Raw genomic sequence first — 27,509 nt, 5'->3', positions numbered from 1 at the left:
CGGTGAACATTGACTGCTAAAAATATAATTTCTTTCGGCAATTTGTTGTTATGTGATATACATCTACAGAAGACCATACAGTCTAAAAATAGTTGTTCTGTATTTATAAACAGTTATTACCTCCTCCTTTTCCAAAATTACATCCAAGTTTGCCGCTACGCAATGGCACAATTTTAAGGGCCAACAAATTCTAATGAAAATCTTTTTGAAAATTATACGATAAAAAAATTGGAGAAAAAACAATTTGTATATGTGGTTGATGTAAAACAAAAATATCAGGAAAAAAAAGCAGTTTTAGTTTATTTTTATTTACAAATATTTACAAGGAAAATTTTAAATCTTGATAGAAATTAGTGTGAAGGAAAAATACAAAGCACATATACATAATATTAAAAGTATTTCACCATAAATGGTGTTTGGAATTATGATTTAATTCAATTATTTAAAAAAGGGTATTTGATTGTTTGGTTACATTAAATATATTTTAAGGGTAGGAACGACCACAAATGAAGGAGGGTTTATGTCATCCATTGTTGTCAATGAAGACCACAAGCAACAGGTTTTGGGGCTAAGATTAGAGTGTATTATCTGTTCTGATGCTACACTGAACCTTTCCTTTCTTCGTTCAAAGAAGGAGAAATCTTTCGAGACTAGTTCAAAAGCGCACATACGAAGATAGCCTCCAAAAATAACATAAGAAATGGCATTGTTTAATATCCGGAAAGCTACTTATTTGCTGGAAATTTAAATGCGATATTCATTTTCAGCATACCCGAAAACGTTAAGAGGTAGTCAGTTTAAAGAAAAATGTTATGGTGGAAACAAGGTAAAAATTTACAAAATGCATCACATTCTTTATCAAACCGCCTAATTATTATTATTATTATTATTATTATAATTATTATTATTATTTAGATATTCTCAGTTAAAAAAAACGGTTTTGTCTTGCAGATTAAAAAAAATTGACTGATTCAGGCTTCACAATATATTTTATTTAATTGTTATGTAAAAGTACAGAATAGTTAATAAAACACCCTTCCTTCCCCATGTTAAGAATGGGTTTCTAAATAATTTTATTTCAGCATGGTAGCAGAAGTGCACATGTACTTTTTATTTGTTATATATTTGTTTTTTTTTAACCACTAAAAAACACAATTCTAACTTAAGTACAAGAAAAAAGTTATAAATACCATGATAACAGAAACGTGTGTATTTAGTACATTTTGTTGTTTTTTAACACTTTTAAAAGCGTTAAAAACAACAAAATAGTATTGTTTGGAAATCAAATTCAAAGAACTTGAAAATAATTTTTTTAAATTGACAAACTCAGAATAAAAAATGAAACAATTTTTTTGCTTTCGAGCCGTTTTCCCCGTTAAGTGGATTTGAATTTCCATAAAAGATAACATTTTAAAGAAATTTCCGCACAATAATTATCAAATATTTACATATTATACATGAAAATGATTCTGAAACTATTTTATACATGAAAATGGATGATATATACTGATTTATCTTATCAATGCTGTATTTTCGTGGACATCAGCAATATTACATACCTAATGTGCTTCAACAAGTCATATCTTTTTTATTTTTGGGTCAATTTTTAAAAGAATTACATTGATGGAAAGAGAATAGAATAAGCATTTCAATGTTAATTTATTTTTCTTTTATGCGTTCAATGTTTTTATGCTCCAAGTTAAAAATGAAAAAACAGTAAAAAATGACGATAGCAAATAGGGAAACTGTTTTTTCAATGTTTACATTTCATACATTACGTTTGGATACACATGAATGGGGTCGAATTTGATTGGATATGGCTGAAATTTTACAGGCTATATAAACAAAGAAATCCATCTCCTGGTATATGATATGTATTTTTACGACCACATGAAGCAAAGTTACGACCGAGCAAAGTTGATGAAGAATATTTCAAAATTGAAAAGATAAATCGGTATATATCATCTATTTTCATATAGATAATAGTTTCAGAATTATTTTCATGTATAATATTTGATAATTATTAATTGTGCGGAAATTTCTTTAAAATGTTATCTTTTATAGAAATTACAGAACATAGAATTAAACGGAAAATGACTCGGTATGCACTAATGCGTTGTCTACAGTCAGTGTATTAACGAGTTTTGTTTTGTATTCGCTTGAAAATAGAAAACTTTTTTATTCTGAGTTTGTCATTTAAAAAAAATTATTTTCAAGTTTTTCAAATTTGATTTCTAAACAATACTATTTTGTTTTTAACGCTTTTCGTACACATGCACTAAAAACGTTAAAAAACAACAAAATGTACGAAGTACATGCGTTTCTGTTATCATTTCTTACTTGTACTTAAGGTAGAATTGTGTTTTTTAGTGGTCAAAAAGAACAAAACAAAATGTTACACAAGCGCAAGAAAACTAACCATGTGGTATCTCATGTCTTTGAAATCTTGACAATGACTTAAAAATATACAAAATACTGTTAGAAACCCACAAGGATATTTATTGGGTGGGTTTCTGATAGTATTTTGTATAATTTTCTTTTATTTTTAACTCATTCTCAAGACCATTTTTTCGGATCTGTAAAAGCAAACCTTTTTTTTTTTTTTTTTTTTTAAATAATAATAATTTCATTGCGATGCATTTTGTAAATTTTTACCTTGTTTTCATCTTAACAGTTTTCTTTTAAATGACTACCTCATAAGGTTTTTGGGTATGCTGAAAACAAATATCGCATTTAAATTTTCCGCAAATAAGTAGCTTTCCAGATATTAAGCAATGTCATTTCTTATGTTATTGCTGGTGGTCAACTTGGTACGTGTGTTTGCGCATAGTTTCTTGCACATAATTTCTCATAGTTGTGCGCTCAAAGATGGCCACCAGTGATAACATAAGAAATGACATTGCTTACTATCCGGGAAACTGCTTATTTGCAGAAAATTTAAATGCGATATTCGTTTTCAGCATACCCTAAAACCTATAAAAGTAATCATTTTAAATGTTAAGGTGGAAACAAGGTAAAAAAATTACCGTTTTATTTCTTTGTTTACATAATTGAATTTTCAGTAAAACAACAATAGAAATGACAAAAATTACCATCAACTGGTGAATATATAGTTGTTGCTTATCAGGTTTCCTGGTATTGTGGAAGTTACATTCGAGGATTCATGTAGAGTACGATTTATGGTTGCATCTCAGAAAATAGGGGCGTATTTTGGGCCAGATAGAGAGGATTTACAAAATTGAAAATTGGACTGGTCTCAAAATGCATAAGTTCTGGTCGACTATGGGAATTTCCATCTTTTATAGAAACCCAAAATCTATATGAAAAATTTTCTTCGATTTATTTCCGAGATTAATTCATATCTACTCAATGTTTTCTTTTCTTTGAGGGGAGTAGTAAATACAGGTCATGAATGCTCTTTAGGCATTCAATGGCTACACCCCAGATTAAGCTCTCCTTTGGTGGGGGAGGCAGGTAAATATTTACTCTCAATAAGGATATATTTAAATACCAGAATAATACTTAGTTATGTTCATGAAGAGACACCCACTGTATGATACCATGCACCAGTTTAAAAAAAATTGAAATTTATACGTCTGAATTTATAATTCATGGCTTATGGTAAAGAGATACCTCAGATGTGACTGCATAATCAGAAAGAGCACACAATTTTACATAAGAGTAACAAGTTTCATGAGAATAGCTTGAAAATGGTGGCAAAATTACCGAATTTCTTGAAATGTTGAGGTCCATCCCACTTTTTCTAAAGAAAAATGTCCACGGAAAAGCATAAATTTTGGCACTTAAAATTCTAATAACTTTTGGACTACTGATGGTATTTGCATAATTCAAACGTTCTTAAGCATCTTTTACATAGCTCTTTTCATGCAAGTTGATAAAATAACAATTATCTAAAAAGAAAAAATCAATTTGTATGCTGTTACTATGAAAGTTACCCTTGCTTATCCCTACCAATTAAACTTGTATCACAAAAAAAAAAAAAAATTGAATCCTGATTCAATACATTATTTGTAATATAAAATAAATATCTAAAATATTTCATATCTAAAGTATTTTATTTTAGACAAAAATCTGAAGAAAAAGACCAATTAACTTTGTTCAATTCTCAATTATAAGGAAACTGTTAATCAGAAAGAACTTTTCTTCGTAATACACTGACACGACTTCCACAAAACAGAGCAGAAGTAAAAGTTGTTTATTGACTTGAACCACAAAACAAAGAGTCTTGCAGACCTAGAATAATAAATCGATTTGGTGTGTTTCCTTCATTTGATATTTGTAAAGAATAGGCACCCAGAGGATTCCAGTTTTTATGGAGTCAATTTAAAATACTGATAGAAAATTCTGAGCCAATTCTGAACATTGTCGAAATAGCTTACAATTTGAAACCCCAAAAGAAAAGAGCAAAAAAGGCAGATGCTAATAAGCATACTTTAGAGTTTAAAAAATTTGGTACAGTTGCTTAATAGGTATCCAAGAATATTTTCTTGGGTACCTATTAAGCAACTGTACCAAATTGCCAGTGTCAGAAGTGTTCAGTGAAACTCACTACTGATGGCATAAATAACAATATTTTGTTATTTATACCATCGATAGTGAGTTTCACTGAACACTTCCGACACTGGCAAGTGTTCATAAGTTTTGTTGAACAGCCTGAGTGCACAGTGATTTATTTTGGTATGTACTTGTGCAATTTACAGCCCATGTTGAAATAATGTTATTTAGAAAGCCATCCTTAACATTTGGAGGGCGGCTTTGTTAACTATCATATGTATTCTATTCAGCTTTCTCCATTTGTGTTCAGAATTGCTTACATCATGCATGCAAATCTTTGGATATCTATTAAACATCACCAAAAATTTTAGCTCTTCAAAAAAGTTGAAAAAAGCTTCCTTACTAAAAAGAAAAGGAGGCTTTCCAATCATAAACTGCAATTTTCTTTTCAGTACTCTGAACTGACTCCATAAAAACTGAACGATGGATTATTCTGGCTGCAAATGTACTTGACTCCTCATGCAATCCTATAAGAGTCGCATAACATTAGCTGCTTATATTTTCTCTACCGCTCTCCCTCGACACAGGACTGTACCCTAGTAAACAAAATCTCTGACAGCATACATGCAGCACTCTCCCTTGATACTAGCGCACAAGTATTTGGTGACTTTAATGTCCATCACAGTAACTGGCTTGGATTCTCTACTTACACAAATGCAGCTGGTAGCACAACTCATAGCTTTTCTATATCTCATTCCCTATCACAGACAGTTACATTTCCGACACATTTCCCAGACCAGCAAGATCAACATGCTTCACTTCTAGCTCTATTTCTGACCACGATTCCCAATGATTGTGTAACGAATGCACACAGCCTACTTGGGAATGCTGATCATACTGTGATGATGGTAGAAATCACCCTAAATTCTCGATGCAAAACTAAAGAGCCACTGCTCAAAACAACGAGATATTATAAAAAGGCTGACTTGGAAGCCATCAGAGATGCCCCATAGGGAAATATCTTTTCTTTTCCCACTGAACAGTGCACAAATGAGACCTGAATAGTTCAAAACTGCAACTGAAGCGCACATTCCCATGCGGAAATTCTACAGTAAGCCCCACTCTCCCCAATGGTTTACTTCTACTTGTGCATAAGCCATTGCTCAAAGGTAGCATGCGTACCTCAGATTTAACTAACATAAGTCCAGTTCATACAGACCAAAGTTTATAGAAGTTAAGAATAATTATAAAAGAAATAGCGAGAAAACCATCAGAAAACGCTTTGAAGCACAAAAATTAGGAACCCGTGATTTTTGGAAAATCTACAACAGTGTAGTAAATAATGGGCAATCAACAATTCTCCCACTATCAAACAATCATGAGGTTATTTGCACGATAACTGAGAAGGCTAACATGCTTGCCAGTCAGTTTGCTTCAAACTCCACATTGGACCCAGCAAAACCACTAACTGCCTGACTTTCCTTTGCGGACAGATGCCACACTAAGTGACCTTAAAATCACCCCTTCTCAGGTGCATGGTATTATAAAAAACCTAGACACCTCGAAAGCATGTGGACCTGATCTCATCCCTGCGGTACTATTAAAAAAAATATTACACCGAGGTTGCACCAGTTCTCTCCAAACTTTACAACAAATGCCTTAAAGAATCTTGCTTTCCTGACTACTGAAAAACTGCTTCTGTGGTACCAGTTTTCAAGAATTCTGGCGAAAGAACTGACTCATTAAATTATCGCCCCATTAGTCTCCTCTTGCTTTTCGCCAAAATAAATCGTTTTAGTCCATCACTTTACAGCTGCTAAACTTCTGACCGACCAGCAATATGGATTTAGACAAGCTCGTTCGACGGCAGATATCCTAACTGTAATCTCTGAACGTATATACCATTCACTGGACAAAGCAGAGGAGAGTAGAGCGGTAGCCCTAGATATATCTAAGGCTTTTGACAGGATATGGCATGATGGTCTTCTCAGGAAAATCAGATCATATGGTACCACTTGGAGAATTCATAACATAATTAAATCCTTCTTAAGCAAGAGAAGAATCAAGGTTGTCATCAATACTCATACATCTAAACAATATGATATAAATGCAGGAGTACCTCAGAGATCTATTCTCGGACCTTTATTATTCCTAATATTCAGTAAGACCTCCAATCTGTAGTGGAATGGGGACAAAAATGGATGGTCACATTCAATGCTGCCAAGACTAAGCTTGTTTCCTTCAATAATTACAAGAAACCTTCTCTACCACCAATAGCAATGGCCAAAAAGCTCATTACCTGAAAGTACTTTTAAATTCTTTGGCCTAACATTCACAGGGAACATGAGTTGGAACAGATATATCGAGAGCATTGCCAAGGCTGCTGTGAAGAAGGTGGGCTCATTCTACTATGCTAGAAAGCTACTTACGCCTGAAAGTATCCTGTACCTCTATAAGGCCATGATTCACTCATGTATGGAGTACTGTTGTCATATTTGGGCTGACGCATCTGCTACTAGCCTCTCCGTCCTGGGCAGGGTTCAAAAGAGTCGCCAACCTGATAGGTCCTGAACTGTCATCTTAGTTTCAGTCTCTGTCCCATCAACTAAATGTTGTATCCCTCTGTTCTACAAGTATTTTAATGGCGAATGCTCTGATGAACTACAGGCACTTGTACCCCCTCAACATAGATACCCCCCGACTTCACAATAGATGATTTCTGCTGTCCTCTACGGTCCTTTCTTAACAGAAGAGACATTTGTCTTTCTCTAAATTGCTATTTCTATGAAAGGTACTTGACTAGGTTCTCATCCCTGCTTCATCCTTGTAAAACATTCACAGCAAGAACATTACCACAACTGTGAAGAATTTTTCACTCATCCACTTTGTGCCTAACACTAAACAGAATTTCCTTGAACAGAGTTTCTTTCTAAGAACTTCCTATGTGTGGAATCCATTATCCTGTACCTCTATAAGGCCATGATTCACTCATGTATGGAGTACTGTTGTCATATTTGGGCTGACGCATCTGCTACTAGCCTCTCCGTCCTGGGCAGGGTTCAAAAGAGTCGCCAACCTGATAGGTCCTGAACTGTCATCTTAGTTTCAGTCTCTGTCCCATCAACTAAATGTTGTATCCCTCTGTTCTACAAGTATTTTAATGGCGAATGCTCTGATGAACTACAGGCACTTGTACCCCCTCAACATAGATACCCCCCGACTTCACAATAGATGATTTCTGCTGTCCTCTACGGTCCTTTCTTAACAGAAGAGACATTTGTCTTTCTCTAAATTGCTATTTCTATGAAAGGTACTTGACTAGGTTCTCATCCCTGCTTCATCCTTGTAAAACATTCACAGCAAGAACATTACCACAACTGTGAAGAATTTTTCACTCATCCACTTTGTGCCTAACACTAAACAGAATTTCCTTGAACAGAGTTTCTTTCTAAGAACTTCCTATGTGTGGAATCCATTACAATAGAATTGCTTCCCTTGATCATTTTAAAATTCAATGTCAACAAATATTTGTCATAAAACGTCTTCATAAGTTATCAAATTTTATTAATTTTCAATCCTTTCTGTGATCTAAAATGCTTCCAAAGGCAAAATAAGTTGCTTTTCTGGAATTAAGCACTTAAAAAATTAGTACAAATCTGTTTGAGTTTAGTCTGGACAAAAAGAAAAATATGGTCGCGTTTTCACTTTATATGCTTGCGATATTGTCAATCAACATGCAAATGAGATGCTTTGTTAGATGTAAAAAGCCTAATCTTATAGAGATTGGGTTGGTTTTGGATGTCAGAGTAGCAAGTGTTGTCAGCAGTGAGTTGTGTTCTAGAATTGAGTTTTGAGAGCAGAGTATAGACATGAAGTAACGTTTTTGGCAGCAGTGTGTTAAATTAAAATTTGGTTGTTTTAACCATACTCTCAATATAATTTATTATTTAATTGAGAAACCATCCATCTCATTAACTCTTATCCTCGATTGATGTTTGGCCTTGATAATTAGACTCTGCCAGTGTAAAGGTGAAGAAAGGTGATGTGTGAGCCATTCATCTACAAGTATAACTATAAAAGTTTGTATTTTGTAAATTAATTTTGTTACAGAATATTTATGGATTAAACGTCATTTTTTCAGAATTATTTTTATCAAAAAGTAATTTTGGCATGATGACTCTTCTGATGTCTCAGCATATAAAGACAGTTTTTCTCAAATATCTTTAAAAACAAAATTCTTTTTCCTTATATTAATACCATAGCGTGTGTGTTCTTTTATGTGTCACGCTTTCCGGCTAGTTTCATTGGTTGAGATTTAATTCCGGAATACACATTAGTTCTGGAATACACATTTACGAACACTCCAGGCGGCATTCAATTAGCGTGTTCTCATCGCTATATTTATTTTAAATTCTATAAAATTTAGGGTTTTATCTTTCTGGTAAATGCAAAAGTTGTTAAGAAATAATTGATTTTAAGTTATTCCATAGTAAAAAACGATACCACAAATCTCTCAGTCAGCAGACGCTATGAATTTTCTAATTTAAAATATTTGGGACAATAATTGATGCAGTTCTATATTTTGTAACTATTGGGGGGTACCCGGCGTAGCCCGGTTGTTTGCAGGTGTGTGCGTAAGGGGGGAAGGTAAAGTAAAGAATAAGCAAAGAAATAACCTTGTTTGAATATTAAAATAAAAATAAAAACGATATTAAACTTCTGTACAAAATTGGCAAAACCCAAAAAAACCAAAAAAACAGCGAACAAAAGTAAAACTTCTTTAAAAAAGAAATCGAAAAAACAAAGCATAAATCAGCGAAAAAGATGATGGATGTCTTCGGAGAAACAAAAACAAAAAAACGCAGTGCAAAGCGAAAAAAAAAAAAAATATGGCATAAATAACCCTTCGATTCGCCTAAATCCAATGGTGCGTTTCACCCAATAGAAAACATAGAATGGAAAGAAACGTTAAAATGCTATTCCGTTTTCTTTTTTAAGCAACTACGAATCCAAACCGGTGTTTCTTTGTACTGTCCCTTGTGAACGAATCCGCAAAGGTGTAAGTGGTAGCGGGGGTAGGAGGAATTTATTAGAGAGAAAAGATTTTACAACTTCCATTGATTCTAACCGATTTTGGCCGTGAACTCTCACCAGATAAAATATAGGAATCCACGATTATCAAGGAAGTGTAGAAGTAATAGGCCTATAACACACCTCAGATAATGTGCTGCAGTTTGTGCATATTACATTTGCATGAAATGTCTTGATTTTCAATCCTATTAAGGTCAGAATCAGAGGGGGAAAATGAGTTCATTTTATATATATAGGAATAATATCTACAGGAGTTATTTGTTTTGTTTTTTTTAATTGTTTATTTTTTTTTTTTTACACTTTTTTTATTGTTTGAGAGAGAGCGACCGACTGACTGATGTTTTCGTAATTTAAAATATTATTGCTAATACTACATTTTCATTTGTGTGTATGTGTGTACTTACGCTCATCTATGTGTGGAGGGGGGATTGATGTGTTCCTGTAGTTTTATTTTTTGTAATATCTACAGCAGTTATTTGTTTTTGTCTTTTTTTTTTTATTTATTGTTTAATTTGTTTACATTTTTTATTGTTTGTGAGAGAGACCGACCAATCGACCGATTCTGGTGTTTTCGTTAATCTATATATTAATACGATAGCGTGTGTGTTACTTTGTGTGTCACGCTCACATCTTTTTTCTTTCGAGTGGCTGTTGTTTAATGATAGTTGTGTTCTTCCATTTCTTGTGATAAATAATTTTGCTAAGAATCCATAAGTTTTGGTTTCGTTTTCAATGGCACTCAACTCGTCTATTTTTTTTATTTTTGAAATCACTACTTTATATTGTTTTTTAACGATCATACTTACATTTTCTATCCTTTTTTTTTATTGTTTTACACACTACTGTATTAATATATAGACTTGCTAAGATAGATATTTTTACAGTTTTAACAAAAGGGCAAGAATAATATGATGGCGTCTTCATTCATGCTGAATGCCCACAGAATGCCCAGCAGCAATATATTACATAGGAAAGATGCAGCTGTGGATTTTCCACAGGTCCCGCTAGTCTTCTGTTATAATAAAAGTGAATTTTTCTGGGTCGTTTCAATAATTACATATGCAAATTTAATATTTTGAATAAAGACAAAACAGTAACTATTAATAAAAAAAGTCCTTTCTGTTTTAAGTATTAGTTTTAAATGTTATTAGTTGTAAATATGTTATTAGTTGTAAATATGTTATTAGTTGTAAATATGTTATTAGTTGTAAATATGTTATTAGTTTTAAATGTTATTAGTTTTAAATGTTACTAATTGTAAATATGTTATTGGTTTTAAATATGTTATTAGTTTTAAATGTTATTAGTTTTAAATGTTATTAGTTTTAAATGTTATTAGTTGTAAATATGTTATTAGTTGTAAATATGTTATTAGTTTTAAATATGTTATTAGTTTTAAATATGTTATTAGTTTTAAATATGTTATTAGTTTTAAATATGTTATTAGTTTTAAATATGTTATTAGTTTTAAATATGTTATTAGTTTTAAATATGTTATTAGTTTTAAATGTTACTAGTTTTAAATGTTACTAGTTTTAAATGTTACTAGTTTTAAATGTTACTAGTTTTAAATATGTTACTAGTTGTAAATATGTTACTAGTTGTAAATATGTTATTAGTTGTAAATATGTTATTAGTTGTAAATATGTTATTAGTTTTAAATATGTTATTAGTTTTAAATATGTTACTAGTTTTAAATTAGTTGTAAATATGTTACTAGTTTTAAATATGTTATTAGTTTTAAATATGTTACTAGTTTTAAATATGTTACTAGTTTTAAATATGTTACTAGTTTTAAATATGTTACTAGTTTTAAATATGTTACTAGTTTTAAATATGTTATTAGTTTTAAATATGTTATTAGTTGTAAATATGTTATTAGTTGTAAATATGTTACTAGTTGTAAATATGTTACTAGTTGTAAATATGTTACTAGTTGTAAATATGTTACTAGTTTTAAATATGTTACTAGTTTTAAATGTTACTAGTTTTAAATGTTACTAGTTTTAAATGTTATTAGTTTTAAATGTTATTAGTTTTAAATGTTATTAGTTTTAAATACGTTATTAGTTTTAAATACGTTATTAGTTTTAAATACGTTATTAGTTTTAAATACGTTATTAGTTTTAAATACGTTATTAGTTTTAAATACGTTATTAGTTTTAAATACGTTATTAGTTTTAAATACGTTATTAGTTTTAAATACGTTATTAGTTTTAAATACGTTATTAGTTGTAAATACGTTATTAGTTGTAAATACGTTATTATTCTGTTTTAAGTACATTGTTAGAATTATTATCTGTATAATAAAAGTGAACCCAGCATGTATCTGGCATGCTTCACAGCATGAAGAGGAGTGTTTTTTGTTTGTTTTTTTTTATCAATAGAGATTGTTTTGCTTTTGTCTTTTCTATCTAGCCAGTTAAAAACTATTCAAAATTTATCAAGGAATTATTTTTCTGCTTTCCATTGGCAAATAGTAGCTAGATTTATATCCGAATTTTTGACAACCTTCATTGTTATATGACAGTTGTTGACATCTTTTTGTCATTGCAGACTTATAAAATTGTAAGATTTTTATTTTTTTTATATTTTATTAAAAAAAAAATTTTTTTTTTCTTTTTCAGCTATCGGAAGAGTATGTGAAAAATGTAAGTAAATTATTACATTTTTATTATAACTCTTCTCTTTATATGAAAGTTGATGTCGATTATAAAAATTGATATTAACAATAAATTTCAATAAGAATTAAATTTTTCAAGGAATCTAAAGAAACCATTGATATTTTTCTTTTATTCCATCTGGGGGTCACAAAGGAGATTTATCAGTTAAATCCATAAAATAACATTAAGAAACAAAATTCATTTTACAAACATTTTTTTTCATTTCATAAAAGAAAACGATTTCAGTGAACAATGTATTTTTAAAAAAGTTTAAACATTGGAATGATGATTTTTATTTTTAAGATTTAAAATAATTTGTTTCAATTAGGTAAATATTTTTGCTATTGTACAAATATTTATAAACGACACAATTTTTTAGTATTTTTTATTATTTGACCTCGTATTACAAATGCTATTTTGAACTTTTCTTTCAAGACAAAAATTGCACACCTGGTTATATTTGGAATTATTTCCTACAAAAAAAAAAGCTGTCTCAGGGGTCATTCCATGTCAAATCATCCAGAAATATGGGATTTTGAAACCCATATACCCAGATCTGGCTGTAGTTTGCACTGCAGATAGACAATATAGGAACTAAGAAATCCTGAAAATTTTAGCACATAACTCCAAGCGGTTCCCGATTTAGAGCATTTTTTGTTTTGGCATTAGTCACATAATGTGACGCTCGGGTGACAATTTTATGATGTCCTTTCTTTGAATATTTTCTGATTAAAAGATCATATGACTCTGAAAATTCACCCAGGTAAAATTTTTGACCCAAATAATCCAAAAATGGCATCAAACAACGAAGCCTTATAAAAATATTAAGGGTTTTTGGATTTTTTTTATGTGCCCCAAAATCGAATAAAAAAAAAAAAAAGGGTGTGGCTGGTATGGTAATGCATTACTTTTTTCATATATTTTTTTTAGACACAATAAATTGTCTTTGGACAAAAAATGGTTAAAAATTCTTATTTCGCTCACTCACAGTTTCTGTTGAAAGTCAGGTATATTTTTGATGATAATGAAAAATATTCCCTCCCCTATTGGATGTGATAATCAATTTAAACGTGTTAAACTTCTGTCACACCTTAATTTTGGAATAAATTTGGAAGTAAGCCAGATGCTAAAACAGTTACGTTTTGGTAACAATTTCAACAACCTAGCTGTCTTCAAAATTGGTTGATGAGAGTTGAAAACACCAAACCGGATAAAAGTATGCTTTTTTTTTTCTTTCTTTTTTTTTTTTTTTTTTTTGTAAGAAACCAGGAATAGGATGATAAAAATCTTAAACTTCTAATACTATCTCAAGCTAACAATTTTGATTAAGAAACTTCTTGAGAAACTTGTTAACCCTCAAAAGACTATGGGGGTCATTTTATGCAACTTTTTAAACTTTTATTTATATTTTCCTGAAAGCGTGATTTTTTAAAAGTTTTTGAATTCTTGAATATTTCTAATCTATCAAAAAGTGTTAAAAAATCAAATGTACAAAATAATTTTTCACCATGGGTGTCCTTGAGAGTAACCCCTATCAAATTTTTCAGAAATTCCAAAATAATAAAGTGATCTAAAATGATCAAAATACACAATTTTATTGCTTTTAATGATGGGATACTCAAAACTATGTGGAATCTATCAGAAAGCATAAAAATGTTGATTATAGTAACAAAACTTGACGAAAAAAAATTGCTTTTCCCTCCCAGCATTTTTCTAAAAATCACAAGATTTCTTGACTTAACCATACTTCTTGAAGTATGTGCACCTCAACAAAATGCAAAGCGCTGCTAATTTTTGTTGATATGTGATCTAAGGAGGTTAAGGAACACAAAGATATAAAATTGTTTTAATTTCTTGTGTTTCGTGGGGTTTAGACACATTTTTAAATTCTGGGTCAAGTTGACCCCCCCCCCCCCAGTCCACTGCACTCTGGAAAAAACATGGTTTTGCAAGGGTTAAGAAAAAAATCCTACATTAATTTATTGGCTCCCGTGAAAAAAGTGAAAATGGTATATTTGTACCAGAAAACCCCAAATATTTACACCTACACTGTTTACCTCACAAATATCCTTAACTACATTTTCCAGAGTACTTGACAAATTTGATTAAGAAACTAATTAAAAAATTTTTGGAACTATGCACCAAAAATTAAGAAACTTCTTGTACTAGGAGACCAACTCATGTTTCTTATAAAAAAAAAGCATGTAAGCAAAATGTAGTGCAATTAGTTTCCTATTTTCTTTTTTACCTTTCTTCAGAAAACTGGATGACTTACGATGCTTGCTCCATTGGTGTTTAACTCAATTTGAGTGTCACAAGTTTGACTATAATCAGTCCAAGGGACTTAAAAATCTATCAGACTAGCAAGGAATTGTTGAGATATTGTTGTAGAGAGCTGGACTGAAAGAAGATGAAGGTGAATTATCAATCATTTACTTCCATCACAAACAATATTTCCAAAATATCATTTGTGATGGAACAAAGATCACAAAGAAGTGTTGTGGTGGATTTTTACAACACAAGAGGTCAAAGGTGAACAACCGATATCTTTGCAGATGGCAAAAGATCTGGAGGCAAGAGGGTATAATGTAACACCAGTCATGGAAAATCCCTTGTGATGGAATTAGTGGTTCAGTAAAACGCCATGCGGCTAAGTGGTCACTCCACTCTTTGATTATAAAGCCATGCTTGCTATCTACCAGATGTCTGCCATCTGTTTCTTTGCGATCAGTAAAGAAACCATGGAGAAGGTGAGAAAGTCACTTGAAGCAAGGTTTTCCAGTGCCAAGAACCAGAGCTAGTCACCTTTTTGTACCATTGTCAACATCACAAATTGGCCATAAGTTGTCCAGTGTGGATGAACTATATATTGATATTCATGATTATCTTGCCATCCATTCTTTATATTACTAACATCAGACCAATCCAATATATAACCTGTATTTATAACTCTTTCTGGTGGGTTGGTATCGTGAATGAAATAAATGCAGAGGAAGGTGATGTAACTGTCAAGTTCATGCATTCCCATGGACCACACAAAACATTCAGATTGATGATACATGGTTTGTTCCCATCAAGAAAATTCTTTGTGTTGTATCCCCAACAACATGTACAGAAGGACATGCACAATAACTGACCAAGAGTATCAAAAACCATTTCTGCATTTCAATGGCATAAAGAACACAGCAGCATTTAAATGTTGACTGCTGACTTTAGTTGTGAAATCCATTATTTTCTGAATACCATTTCACTGCAACTGTTTAATCTTTATTTTTGCATATTCAACTTTTTTTCATGGACGCCTGTTTGAAGATGAAATTTATGAAATTTGGCATGAATGGTTGCTCCCCTGACCTAACCCCATATAGATTGAAACTGGTTGCTTCTCATGAAGGTACTTCTCAGGGAATAGCTCAAGTTCGTTTTTGTGTATGAAATAGTACATTTGCTCAAAGCCTTATCACAATTGCCATTTTTTGTATAAGAAAATGGAACAAAAGGAGGAGCCAAAAAGGCAGAAAATGAGTGTACATAGTTTTTGAATGGTTTCAAGATTTTTCAAAAGTTTTTACTTTCAACAAATAATGTGAGTGAACAAAACAAGAACTTTTAACCATTTTTGGTGGAGACACAATTAAATGTGAAGATAAGTATATGGAGAAAGCTTTTTTGAGAACTACTTTTATTGTAAACTAGCATGGGTGCCCGGCGTTGCCCGGGTGTTTGGAGGTGTATGCTGAGCAAAAAAACAGTAAATTTTTTTTAACTTTGACCCATATTATGACCCCTTAACATTTATTGTTTTGGGCTCAAATCAAGTTATTAAGTTAGATTCATGTTCAAGGAACCTATATCTAAAATTTCAAGTGTAATTGTAAAATTGTCGGAGTTTGGTAGAGTTCTCAACGGTCAAACCGTTGAACTTTGACCTGTTAACAGCCAAATTTCTGGCCGAAAACCGATCACATAGATTTTCCCAAATCTCAGTACCCTGTATATCAAATTTTGAATCTGTAGACTAAAAATTGACAGTTATTGCGTAGGGAAATGTACACAGACACTTCACTTTTATAGATATATAGATATCTTATGGAATTGAGCTTTTAGCATCTGGCTTACTCCAAAATTTATTCCAAAATTAAAGTGTGACATAAGTTTAACACATGTCTAAATTGATTATCACATCCAATAGGGGGAGGGAATATTTTTCATTTTCATCAAAAATATACCTGACTTTCATGTGAAAAAATCCAAAAACCCTTAATATCTCTATAAGGCTTCATTTTTGAGAAAATCTGATGCAATTTTTGAATTCCCTGGGTTAAAAACTTACCTGGGTGAATTTTCAGAGTCATAAATCTTTCAATCAGAAAATATTCAAAGAAATGACATCACAAAATTGTCGCCCCGGGCGTCACATTATGTGATTAATGTCAAAACAAAAAGTGCTTTAAATCGGGAACCGCTTGGAGTTATGTGCTAAAATTTTCAGGATTTCTTAGTTCCTATATTGTCTATCTGCAGTGCAAAGTATAGTCAAATCTATGGATATGGGTGTCAAGCCCTGGATGATTTTATACGAGATAATCCTTAGAGTCAGGTCACAGAGCAGTAAGAGGTAGGTCAAATGTTTGCATTTTTTTGTGGACTATTCTTTTATGGATTTTTAGTTTGCAAAAATAAAAAGTAGTTCCTAATGTGTCAAAATTAAAAAAAAAAAAATGGAATTTGACAGGCATAACTCTACTTAACATGCTCTTGTGTGCATACACAAATACACATAATGTAAAGTCGGTTCATTTTAAACTATTTTTTTATCCATCTGACGATGACTTCAATCATCAACAATTAAGACAGGAACACTAAATGTTTTGCTTTCAATTCTAGCAGATGGCACCCAAACAGTTTTATTTTTTTAACTTTTGAAATCACTACTGTATATTGGGTGCAATATAATATATAACAATCAATAGAGAACTGACTAATAAATATGAAATCTGCATAAATTAAAATATTATGTTTAAGTATATTTTACAATCGGGTAATGCCGGGCACCCTACTAGTACTTAATATATTATGAATTCATATTTTCTTCTACTTTGTTTTAATTCTTTTTTCATAAACTGTACAAAGTTATAATTTATGTTTGTGTTGTGATTGTTCAGAAGTTGTGTTATCTTGGTGATACCATTCAAGCACAAGGAGGAGCTAGTGCTAGTGTGATTGCAAGAGTATTTTGAATGGAGGAAGTTTAACCAGCAGAACATTACTAATTTTCACTAATGGAACTCTATAAAGCATGTGTGATGTTTAGAAACCTGGCAAGTGAGGTTTGAGGACATGTTGCATGTGTGATGTTTAGAAACCTAGCCAGTGAGGTTTGAAAGCATGTGTTGCATGGAGAGAAATGATATGAGGTGGATGTATAATGTCTTAAAGACAGTCTTAGATCAGATGACCTCAAACAAAAGATTAAATCTGGACAGTATTGGGATAGAACAGAAGACTTCATTGGTTTAGTCACATTGAGAGAATGGATGAGAGTTCATATAGAAGAAAGTAGCAGGGTCAATTCATAGGGGAAGGCCAAGGAAAACCCAGGAGAAAGTGATAAGGGATTTGAGAAAAACAGGGAAAAATGAAACTGCAAGTCATTTTCTAAAAGTTTTCTGATAAATGCATCTGAAATGAGTCTTATTTAATGATATACACACAAAGAAAAGTCTGATTTCTTTTCATTTTTTCTCTCCTTATTGCTTTATTTTTTTCCTCCCTCTGTCTTATCGTATATTGTCTTCTTTTTTCTCTTAGGAAATGTTAATTTTGCTATACATCAAAGAATTCATTATGGTGGCGGTTGGTAGGTTAGGTAGACAAATTTTGTTTTATCAAATAATTACTCTCTCTCTCTCTCCTTTACTCTTGCCACTCCACCCGTCTATGCATTTGAGGCTTTCTCTTGCTAACAGCCATGTTATTTTTATATTTATTTATTTGACCAAACATATTTATAACAAACTTTTATTACACACAAAATAAACATTTTTTGTGTAAAAAGCTAATTTTAACAAAATTTTAAAATAAAACTGGAATAAAATTGTACCAGTCAATATTTTCAGTATAAAAGTAGAAGTTATTGTAGATTAACACCTTTCATTAACCCCCCCCCCTATCCTCATAAGATTCTACTTATTATAGGCAGTTATGTGTGACCACCTTGAAAAACTTTAGTAAAGAAAAGAAAACAATTATTTTTGAGTGACGGTAGGGATTAGTTTCAAATATGATTTTAGTGTAAAATGATTTACCATTGTCAGACCATTCTTACATTTTAAGGTAATTTACCATTTTTTTTTGATTTTATATAAATAAACTAAGCATTTAGAGTGATAATTAGGCAATTTACATTTTTTAATTTTAAATAATTGGGGTGCTTGCCACTTAGATTAGGGTTAATGGAGAATTGTGGGGGAGGGCACTCAAACTTAGGCAGGTTTGAAAAAATTGAATGGAGGAGATCTCCAGGTTAGGAAATTCATCTTGATTTCAAATTTTCTCTATGCTTATAAAAAGCTTATCTTGAAGAAAATGGGTCCCTCATTAATATGGTACATTTTCCATGGTGGAAATTGTATATATTTTTATTGATTTACTATTAAATAAAAAAAAATGTAATTTGTTCATATTATGAAGGTTCAATGTCTTAGCTGTTGAAATTAATCATATATGAACAACGTTGCAGTTTCATTATTTTTTTATTAAGAGGTAATAAGATTTTGTCTAATGTTTAGACTCACTTGATCAAATAATTTTTGCATCCATAATAATTAATGTTTGTTTACTAAAAAAATGACATAATACATTTGTAAGGATGTTCCACTTGTTGAAAGGGTTCAATTTTACTTATGGTTATTGGAACCAGTGTCATACAAAAGAGAAAATTCTTTCATTTTCAACAAACTTCATGCAATCATAATTGGCCAAAATAAATTGTTTATGCTTTGCAAAGATCTATTTGTGTACATTAAGTTTTTAGATATAATGAAAATAAAATTTTGTTTTGGATATTTATTATGTATAATTATTTATGATAATTTTATTGTATTTGTGTTTTTACTTTAGGTGATGGCAAATGTGTCATTTGTGACTCTTATGTGCGTCCCTGCACATTGGCGCGAATATGTGATGAATGTAATTATGGTTCATACCAAGGGCGATGCGTAATCTGTGGTGGCCCTGGAGTATCAGATGCCTACTATTGCAAAGAGTGTACGATTATGGAAAAAGATGTGAGTATTTTTGTTGAAATTGAATCTTTCAAGGATTGTTAACCTAATAACAAAAAACGTTGTGTAGGTAAGAGGCTTCCATCTTGAAAAAAATGACACTTTATTTTTTATCTTTGACATGGTTGTAGCAGGATTGGAGTATATAAAATAAATTAAAAAAAAAAAATTTTTTTAAAAACACAAAATAGAAATTTTGACATTAAATTAAGGAAAAAATTGAAATATTCAACTAGAAGTTAAAGTATTAGAATTAGGGCCATATTTCATAAACAGGAAGTTACCAAAGACACAACATATAAGCTGAGAAAATCTTAAACATTGAAGAAAGTCACTTATGTAAAAATGATACAATGAATGTGTTATGTGACTCTTAAGAATAGGCTTAAATCTGATGAGATCAGATGAAGATTTAATATTGAAGATGTGTCCAGTACAGGAGACTTTAGTGGTATAGCCACATTGAAAGAATGGATAAATGTTTTTGAATTGGTAAATGTAGAACAGTTGAGATAGCAAGGCTAGTTTAGTGAAAGGCCAAAGAAATCCTGGGAGGGAGTAATAATAGTAGATTTGAGATAGGGGTAAATAAAGTCCTCACCAGCGATAGGTTAATTTAGAAGTTAATTTCTAAAAGCCATCCAACATATGTCAGCATGTTAAATAGGCATGGAACTGAATATAATATGCATTTTGATAACTGGGTTTCTGTTTGTTTTTTAATAGTTAAAAATCTATATAATAATTTGCTGAATTATTTCAACTTCATACATATCTTTTATACGTTTAAAAAAAAATTAAACCTCTTATTAGACAAGATGGTGATTAATCTGATATCACTAAAGTAAAAAGGAACGATAAAATTGTCACCCTAAAAAAGACATGATTTCATTTTTGTTTGATAAAAACTGGTTTTCTTTTTTTTTTTGTTGTTGCAGACCATCTACTAGTTGGTCAGTTGTGTACAAATCCCAAGAGCAATAGGAGCTTTTTATGATGTCTAAAAGTGACACAATATTCAATGAGTGAGATCAGAGATGCACCACTGTACAACTTATGCTCTCTACCGATCCAAGTTATGACAACAGGACCATTGCCAGCACCCTCAAAATGAAAATCTGGCCACGGTTATGGTGTGGTTTCAATGAGGACCACGTTATGCCACCTTACATCTTTGAAGTCGGCTTGACAGTCAACACCAAAGTGTACCTGGATGTACTGAAGAGTGTGGTGATCCCCTGGTGCAATCAGGTGGCTGCTGGGTGTGGCAGCAGGACTCTGCACTGGCATACAAGTCCAAAGAGACCCAAGCTTGGTTTCAAAAGTAACGCTATAACTTTGTACCCTTCTCTCACTGGCCTCCCTCTCCTTCCCTGACCTGAATCTGGTGGACTACTTTGTTTGGTCATACGTCAAGAACATCACCAACATGACCTCCCACAACACTAAAGCCAGCCTGATCGTTGAGTATCTGCCAAGCTCCCACTAGTGCTTGTGGAAAAAGCATGTTCCCAGCTCCTGACCCGTCTTGATGCGATGATTGAGGCTTAAAGTGGCTACCTTGAACCGATGTCAGCTATACTACATAATCAAATTACCTGAATTGATTTTTTTCAATAACAGTTTTAAAATAGTAGTTTTCTTTAGGACGACAAGTTTATTGTTATAAACTATAGACACTATAGACACAAAAAATGGTCACTATTTTGATTTTTGGATACTGCTTGACTCTGGGTATTCTTGGGCATCTCAAATTTTTGAAATGGAAGAAACAGGTATATCATCTAAGATAAAGACGATCATTGGAATTTTGTCAATAAAACCTACTCCTGAAAATATCCAAAAGAAAAAACCTTGTAGTTAATTTAATAATCCAGTCATCTCATAAACAGGAGGCGGCTTAACACATTTTTGGCATTGCAACTATGGAAAAGGTATTTTATTTTTAAAATGCTTTCAGTTTTAGTCTTTGTTTTTTTGTTGTTTTTTTTAAATAAGTAATATTTATATATATTTTAATTGGAATTCATTATTGAGATGAGTATTATATTAATTTATTTATTGTGGACTATTATTCTCATCTTTATTAGTTGTTGTTTCACAACATTTCGGCCAACTATTCCTCTGGCCTTCGTCAGGTGGTAACCGAAACGGATAGGAACTTCGAATGCAGTTAGGAGATTTGAAGTTCCTATCCGTCGCGGTTACCACCTGAGGAAGGCCAGAGGAATAGTTGGCCGAAACGTTGTGAAACAACTAATAAAGATGAGAATAATAGTCCGCAATAAATAAATTGATATAAGTAATATTTAGTTCAATTAAGCAGTGTAATTTTAAAATTATACAAAATTAAAATAAAAAAATGATTTATATAGAAAAGTTCTTGAATTTGTGTGGTTACTATTTCAAGGAGGGGGCGTAATAGGTTTGAGACAAGTCAGCTTTTCCTCCACATGACAAAATTCAAACTATTATCAATCGAACCTCTTCTACCTACCCTCTTCCTTTCTTTCCAGTTGTGTGGATTGAAATGATTTTGTGATAAGAGTGAATCTGAGTTTGACTTAAAACAATGTTTCCCTAAAAAGGATGGGTTTACTCAGTTCAAGCGATTTTTCATATTTTTGAAGTCAACACATAATTGAAACAGAAATTTCTATCTAGCATCGTTTGGATTTTGTTTTGCTGTTGTGTACAAATTCCTTGAACCTCACAACCACCATTATTGCAAAAATTGAACAAAATATAAACATCAACTTAAATCAAAAGACATAACTCTCATTGAGTTGAATCACGTTCTGCCTTTAACCCACTTCAATGTAACTTGTAAACATCGCACATTAAATAATTAAATAGCAACAATAAAAATCTCTTACCATTAAAATAAACAGATAATAATTAACTAATTAATCTAAACACAAATAAATTTAAAGTGATTCAACACCTAAATGTCTAATATTGTTTGGATTTTCTTTTGCTGTGACATACATTTACTGTCAACTTTATTCTTAAACCTCACAGTTGCCATCATTGCATGTCGCAAAATTTAAACAATATGAACATGTGAGGATATTTTTCTCAAACTATTATGGTATACAAACTTTGCAGTGAACAAAGTAAAAACTGAAAGCAAGATTCTTTTAAATATAAGTTAAAATAAAACAAAGAACTTATTTCCAATGTTCCCTCTTAAAACCTGGTAAATTTCTGCAATTTGTTTTTTTAGTTTTCTATAATTTGTCTCTATATAGATTATACATAGTGAAACTTTAAGCATCCGCTTTATTTAGACAAATATGGACAAATAAAAGACGCTTTTAGCTGTTTCATCAAAAGAAAGAATGAACTTTGCTATTACTCCCTCCCCCCAAGTCATTGCCGCCCCTCTGGTTTTGATTAAACTATTTGAATATTTTGTTGCCTATATTTCTGAGATATGGAAGAGTCATTATGTTTAGTTTAACATTTGTTTTACACGCTGGCAGGTGTTGGACAGTTTTTGACTTCCAAACTAACCTATCTATGATCAGGTCTTTCTTTATCCCTCTTTCTAGCAAGTACATTCTTATCACTTTCTCCTAGGTTTTCCTTGGTCTTCTCCTGCAAGCTGATCTTGCTACCTCAACTGTTCTACATCTTATCCATTTTTTTTTCAACGATGACATACTATCAAAGTATCCTGTTCTGCACACCTCTCTTTATACTGTCCAGATGTGATCTTCTTCTAGCATCAACACAAGTCTGTCTTTAAGACTCACATTACACATATGATACATTGTCTCATTCTCATATCCATGCAATGCATGTCTTCCACCCTTACTGGCCAGGTTTCACTTCCATATATAACACGGTGACCAATAGCACGGTCTCTGATGCTTCTATGATAACAGGGTTGATGTGAGATTCATGTAGTTCTTGTCTCAATAGTGGATGGCAGGCAAAGGAAGAAAAAAAATAAGAAAATATCCAATGTGTATTACTCAGTCTCCAGGGAGAATATATGCTGCAGGCCGGGGGCCAGGTGGTAGTTTGGCAATCCTCTCCTCTTGCTAGCTGTTCGCTGAAAAAGATTACTTCAATTTGGTATCATTCATCTGCAGCTAATTTACAAGTTCACACACAACGAATAATCGGCTCTGACGCAAGTTTTGGTTTCATTGTAAGGATTAATTATTAAAATAGTTCTGATTACAAAGAGAATGTTATTTATGTACAATTATGAACAGGAAAAAGAATAAAAATATGCCATTTTTTTTCATCGGCAATCTACTCAATAGTAACTCAAAGCCTTTTTTTTTTTTTTTTTTAACAACCAATTCTCTTTTCTTACTGGTCAGTCAGTAAACGGGGTTTTTTTTTTTTTTTTGCATTAGGTGGTAGTGGACTGTAATGGCGAACTACCAACAACAACAACTGACTCTAATCTGCTCTGCGGCTTCTTTTAAAGGAAGGGGTGGGTAAGGTTTGGGCTGATCTGGGTTTTTCATCCAACCAATCTTCGTCCATTACGCCAGACTCTGATTTGCCTTGATTGGCTAATTGGCCACATCACCTATGCATATTAATTAGATGATTCCCTAGCAGCAACCAAACTTTTCCATTATCTGGGTTCCCACATAGGCCAAATCTCAACCTTGACCTCAAGGTCACTTTGAAGACAAAACATGGCCCAACAACACGCAACAATCCCACTCACAAAACAATATTATTAATGTTCCTGAAATTGCTTTTTTTCTTCATGTATTTTGTATCAGCGATAAAAGCGTTTTTAACCAGCAAGATCATCCACTAGTATCTCGGGATTTCTCACATAAATAAAAGCTTTAATTCAGTTCTCATTCACCCCCTTTCTGGGGCAATTTCGATCATAATATGTGGTTGGGTCACACATAAATCACACTTAATATGCACAATCAATTTTAATCTCATGTGAAGATTTCCAATTTGTTCGTTACTTAGACACACCCGTATCTAATATTTACAACATTAACACCCTAACCCCATACTGTATGCTTCATAATTATTTTCTTCATTTGAATTTCATCAAATCTCAAAGTTCACTTCAGATTATTTTTACTTTTAGATCATATGATCACATTCCTTATTTGTTTATCAATTGATTTTTTGACAATCACTGCTTTCCTACATCTTGTATTGCAGCTATTCTCCAACACTTCAATCTAAAGTTTCTGCTATCTGTCTTCTTGCAGCAACATCTTTGATGATTTGCACAAGAGGAGAGTTGATTTTTAATGTAATCCAAACTGTGCGTGTGTGGTGCAAGCATCATAGGTTGACAGAAAGCAACCATCAAAGAAGACTTAGCTGAGCTTTCAAGTCTGTGGTTAGCCTTTGATGGTGAAATTGCAATTACTTAGCCATCTCATGTAACCTTGCTCAGGACAGTCATGCATGGGTTGGGATGTAGTGCAGACTTTACTTGAAACAACATTCATCCAGAGTGGATTAGCTGATTTGTTGGGGACAGGATGGTCTGCTATGGGAGTGACGACCCCGTCCCCATGTGTGTAATGGTGGATGTATTTAATGGTAGAGGAATTGAAAAGACAAAAGATCGCATAATGAAGACGAAAACATACCGTTTTATATCCGCGAAAGAAATACAATTTATTTACATAAATATACATGAAGAAGCGATAGAAAGAATAAGAGTTCATTGAGAGATGAGTAATGTTACTTGCGGTTGACTGGCTAGTCAGGAACACGGTGGTGGCCCATGGCACCACCGGAGCGGTGTTTATTACATCTTGACTGCTTGAAGGTCCAACACGAAAGAGGAAGAAATATAGGGAACAGGAAGTGATGTAGCTAGGTCGCTCTTCTGAGTTAAAGGGCGACAATCGAGTTAGGCTGGGAGTTTTCAACTCCCACAGATTCTATTCATCCTTTCCACTGTGTTCCTCACGATGGTCCAACCAAGCCTGATGATTTGAAGTCAACGATTGGATAATCTTCAACAGTGAATTTCGTATATTTGGGAGCCCAGGTTTTTTCTTTGTCCACCATGTTGATTTTTTTCAACTCTGCAGGGGACTTGGGGCAGTTGCTTTGTAGATAAACCATCCTAATTGATGGTGAGGGACATGACCCAGCTAGCTTGAACATCTCATGAGAATGACTTGTTAGAGACTGTAGATTTCCGCTGCAAAATTAACTTCTTCTGATATGTTGCCAGTCTACTTTAGTAAACCCAAACATTTTTATTTTAAAAACAAATTAATGTTTTTGTCTTTTCTAAGCAATGTTGCAAAAACAATATTGAAATTTTTTTCTATTTTCTTATCTATTTTCAGAGAGATGGTTGTCCGAAAATTGTTAATCTTGGCAGTGCAAAAACAGATCTTTTTTATGAAAGAAAAAAATATGGATTTAAAAAAAGATGAAATTTTATGCATTTATTGTTCATCTATTCATTTGGAATATTACTGTCATTATAGATAATAAAAAAAATTAACATCATTTTACTTATATGGGCTTCCAGACTTATATATATATATACAATGTGTGTGAAAGATTGTTGGCAATTGGTCAGGTCTGGTCAAAAACAGTGATAATGGTAATTGGGTTTTGGGTTGATCCAACTGATGAAGATGCTTTTGCAGTGTAGATTCAATAGCTGGGTAGGTGAAGTTAATCAGCTGTTGAATACGTTGTCATAAATGTTCTGTTTCCAGCAAGTAAAGCAATTCAAACCAGTTGGGTTTATATGGTCCTAGAGAATCAGATACAAATATCACAATATCGAACGAGTCTCTAAGAGCAAGAACAGATACTACACTTGATCTTCACAATTTTGGTGGGTATAGCTAAGCTTTGAACAACTGTTGCATGTTTTAACAATGCATATACCTTCGATCTTGAGATGAATTTAAAAAAAAAAGGTAATTCATGTATAGAAGAAATGATTTACAAGGTTCTGTTGATGAATCTAATAATAATAGAATTAAAACTACAGTAAAATTGTCTGTAATTAAGAAAAGTGTCACGTACCTTATTCAAGTATTAGTCCTGCTCAAAGAGAATAACCGTTGGAGGAATAAGAGCGAAATTGTCATCAATTTTTTTTTTTATGGATGCCAAAACAAATGGGATTCAGTGGGAAGACTGCACAATGCATCTATGAAAGCACACCTGGTGTGATGAATTATAATGATGATTATCAAGAAGATGTGTTCCACTAATATGATGATATCATGTTGTACTATCTACTTAGAACGTTATACATTAAATTTCGATTTTCCTTTCAAATTGCTATTTATAATTTTAGTGTGAAACGTTTCCTTTTTCTACCATAAAGAATCTCAAAATAATTTTTTTAAGAAAGTTAACTTTATTTAGCTTTATTTTTTTGTTTGCACTTTTAATATATTTATTCAAAGAACTAAAAATGTATTTTAATAAGTTCATATGACTGCACATGAGGACAAAGTTTTTTGTTTTCTTTAAGAATTTGATCTTGCAGAATGATGTCAACAGACGTTGCCTTGGATGATAGCTAGAGAGATATGCTGGAGTATACAAGCGATCTCTCGGGACTCCTTCCTGCAAGTGGCTATCACCCATCTAATGATTTGTGAAATATCACGACCTAAGCTACCTGATGATTTGACTGAGATAGACTGGAAAATGAAACGGTCAATCAGTAAGCTGTATTTCTCATTCTTTCCAAGTCTGGTGAACTTGGTCGCGATGTTAGAATTGTCAGCAGATTCCACAATTCTTGACGACATGAAAAGTCAAAGCAAGTGATGTCACATTCTAGCTCTAAAAAACAAAGAGCTATCATGTCGTTGGATCAATGACTGTTGCCTCTGCCTAAATCTGCTCATATTAATATGCAGAATAAAAAGACTGTAAGAATAGAATAGTTAACAAAACTTCTCGCCTTCATGTTAAAAATTTACATTTCTGTTGATGTGAACTTTTCATTGTT

General features: G+C 32.3%; 1 protein-coding gene across 1 annotated transcript in view; it reads left to right on the top strand.

The window, feature by feature from the left end:
* LOC145265444 (PHD finger-like domain-containing protein 5A) overlaps positions 1-26,044 on the top strand; it is a 41,917-nt gene extending 15,873 nt beyond the window's left edge. The window contains exons 2-4 of the mRNA XM_080121291.1: positions 12,234-12,257; positions 19,392-19,558; positions 25,870-26,044. Coding sequence (XP_079977417.1) covers positions 12,234-12,257; positions 19,392-19,558; positions 25,870-25,959 — 281 coding nt within the window. The 3' untranslated portion in view covers positions 25,960-26,044. The remainder of the gene's footprint in view (positions 1-12,233; positions 12,258-19,391; positions 19,559-25,869) is intronic.
* Positions 26,045-27,509: the final 1,465 nt, after the last annotated feature.

Source organism: Euprymna scolopes, chromosome 40 (assembly GCF_053919585.1).
Source record: "Euprymna scolopes isolate OS-2025 chromosome 40, ASM5391958v1, whole genome shotgun sequence".
In the NCBI taxonomy this organism is placed as follows: Eukaryota; Metazoa; Mollusca; class Cephalopoda; order Sepiida; family Sepiolidae; genus Euprymna; species Euprymna scolopes.
The sequence above is the reverse complement of the archived record's forward strand: the minus strand, read 5'-3'. Positions and strand labels throughout refer to the sequence as shown.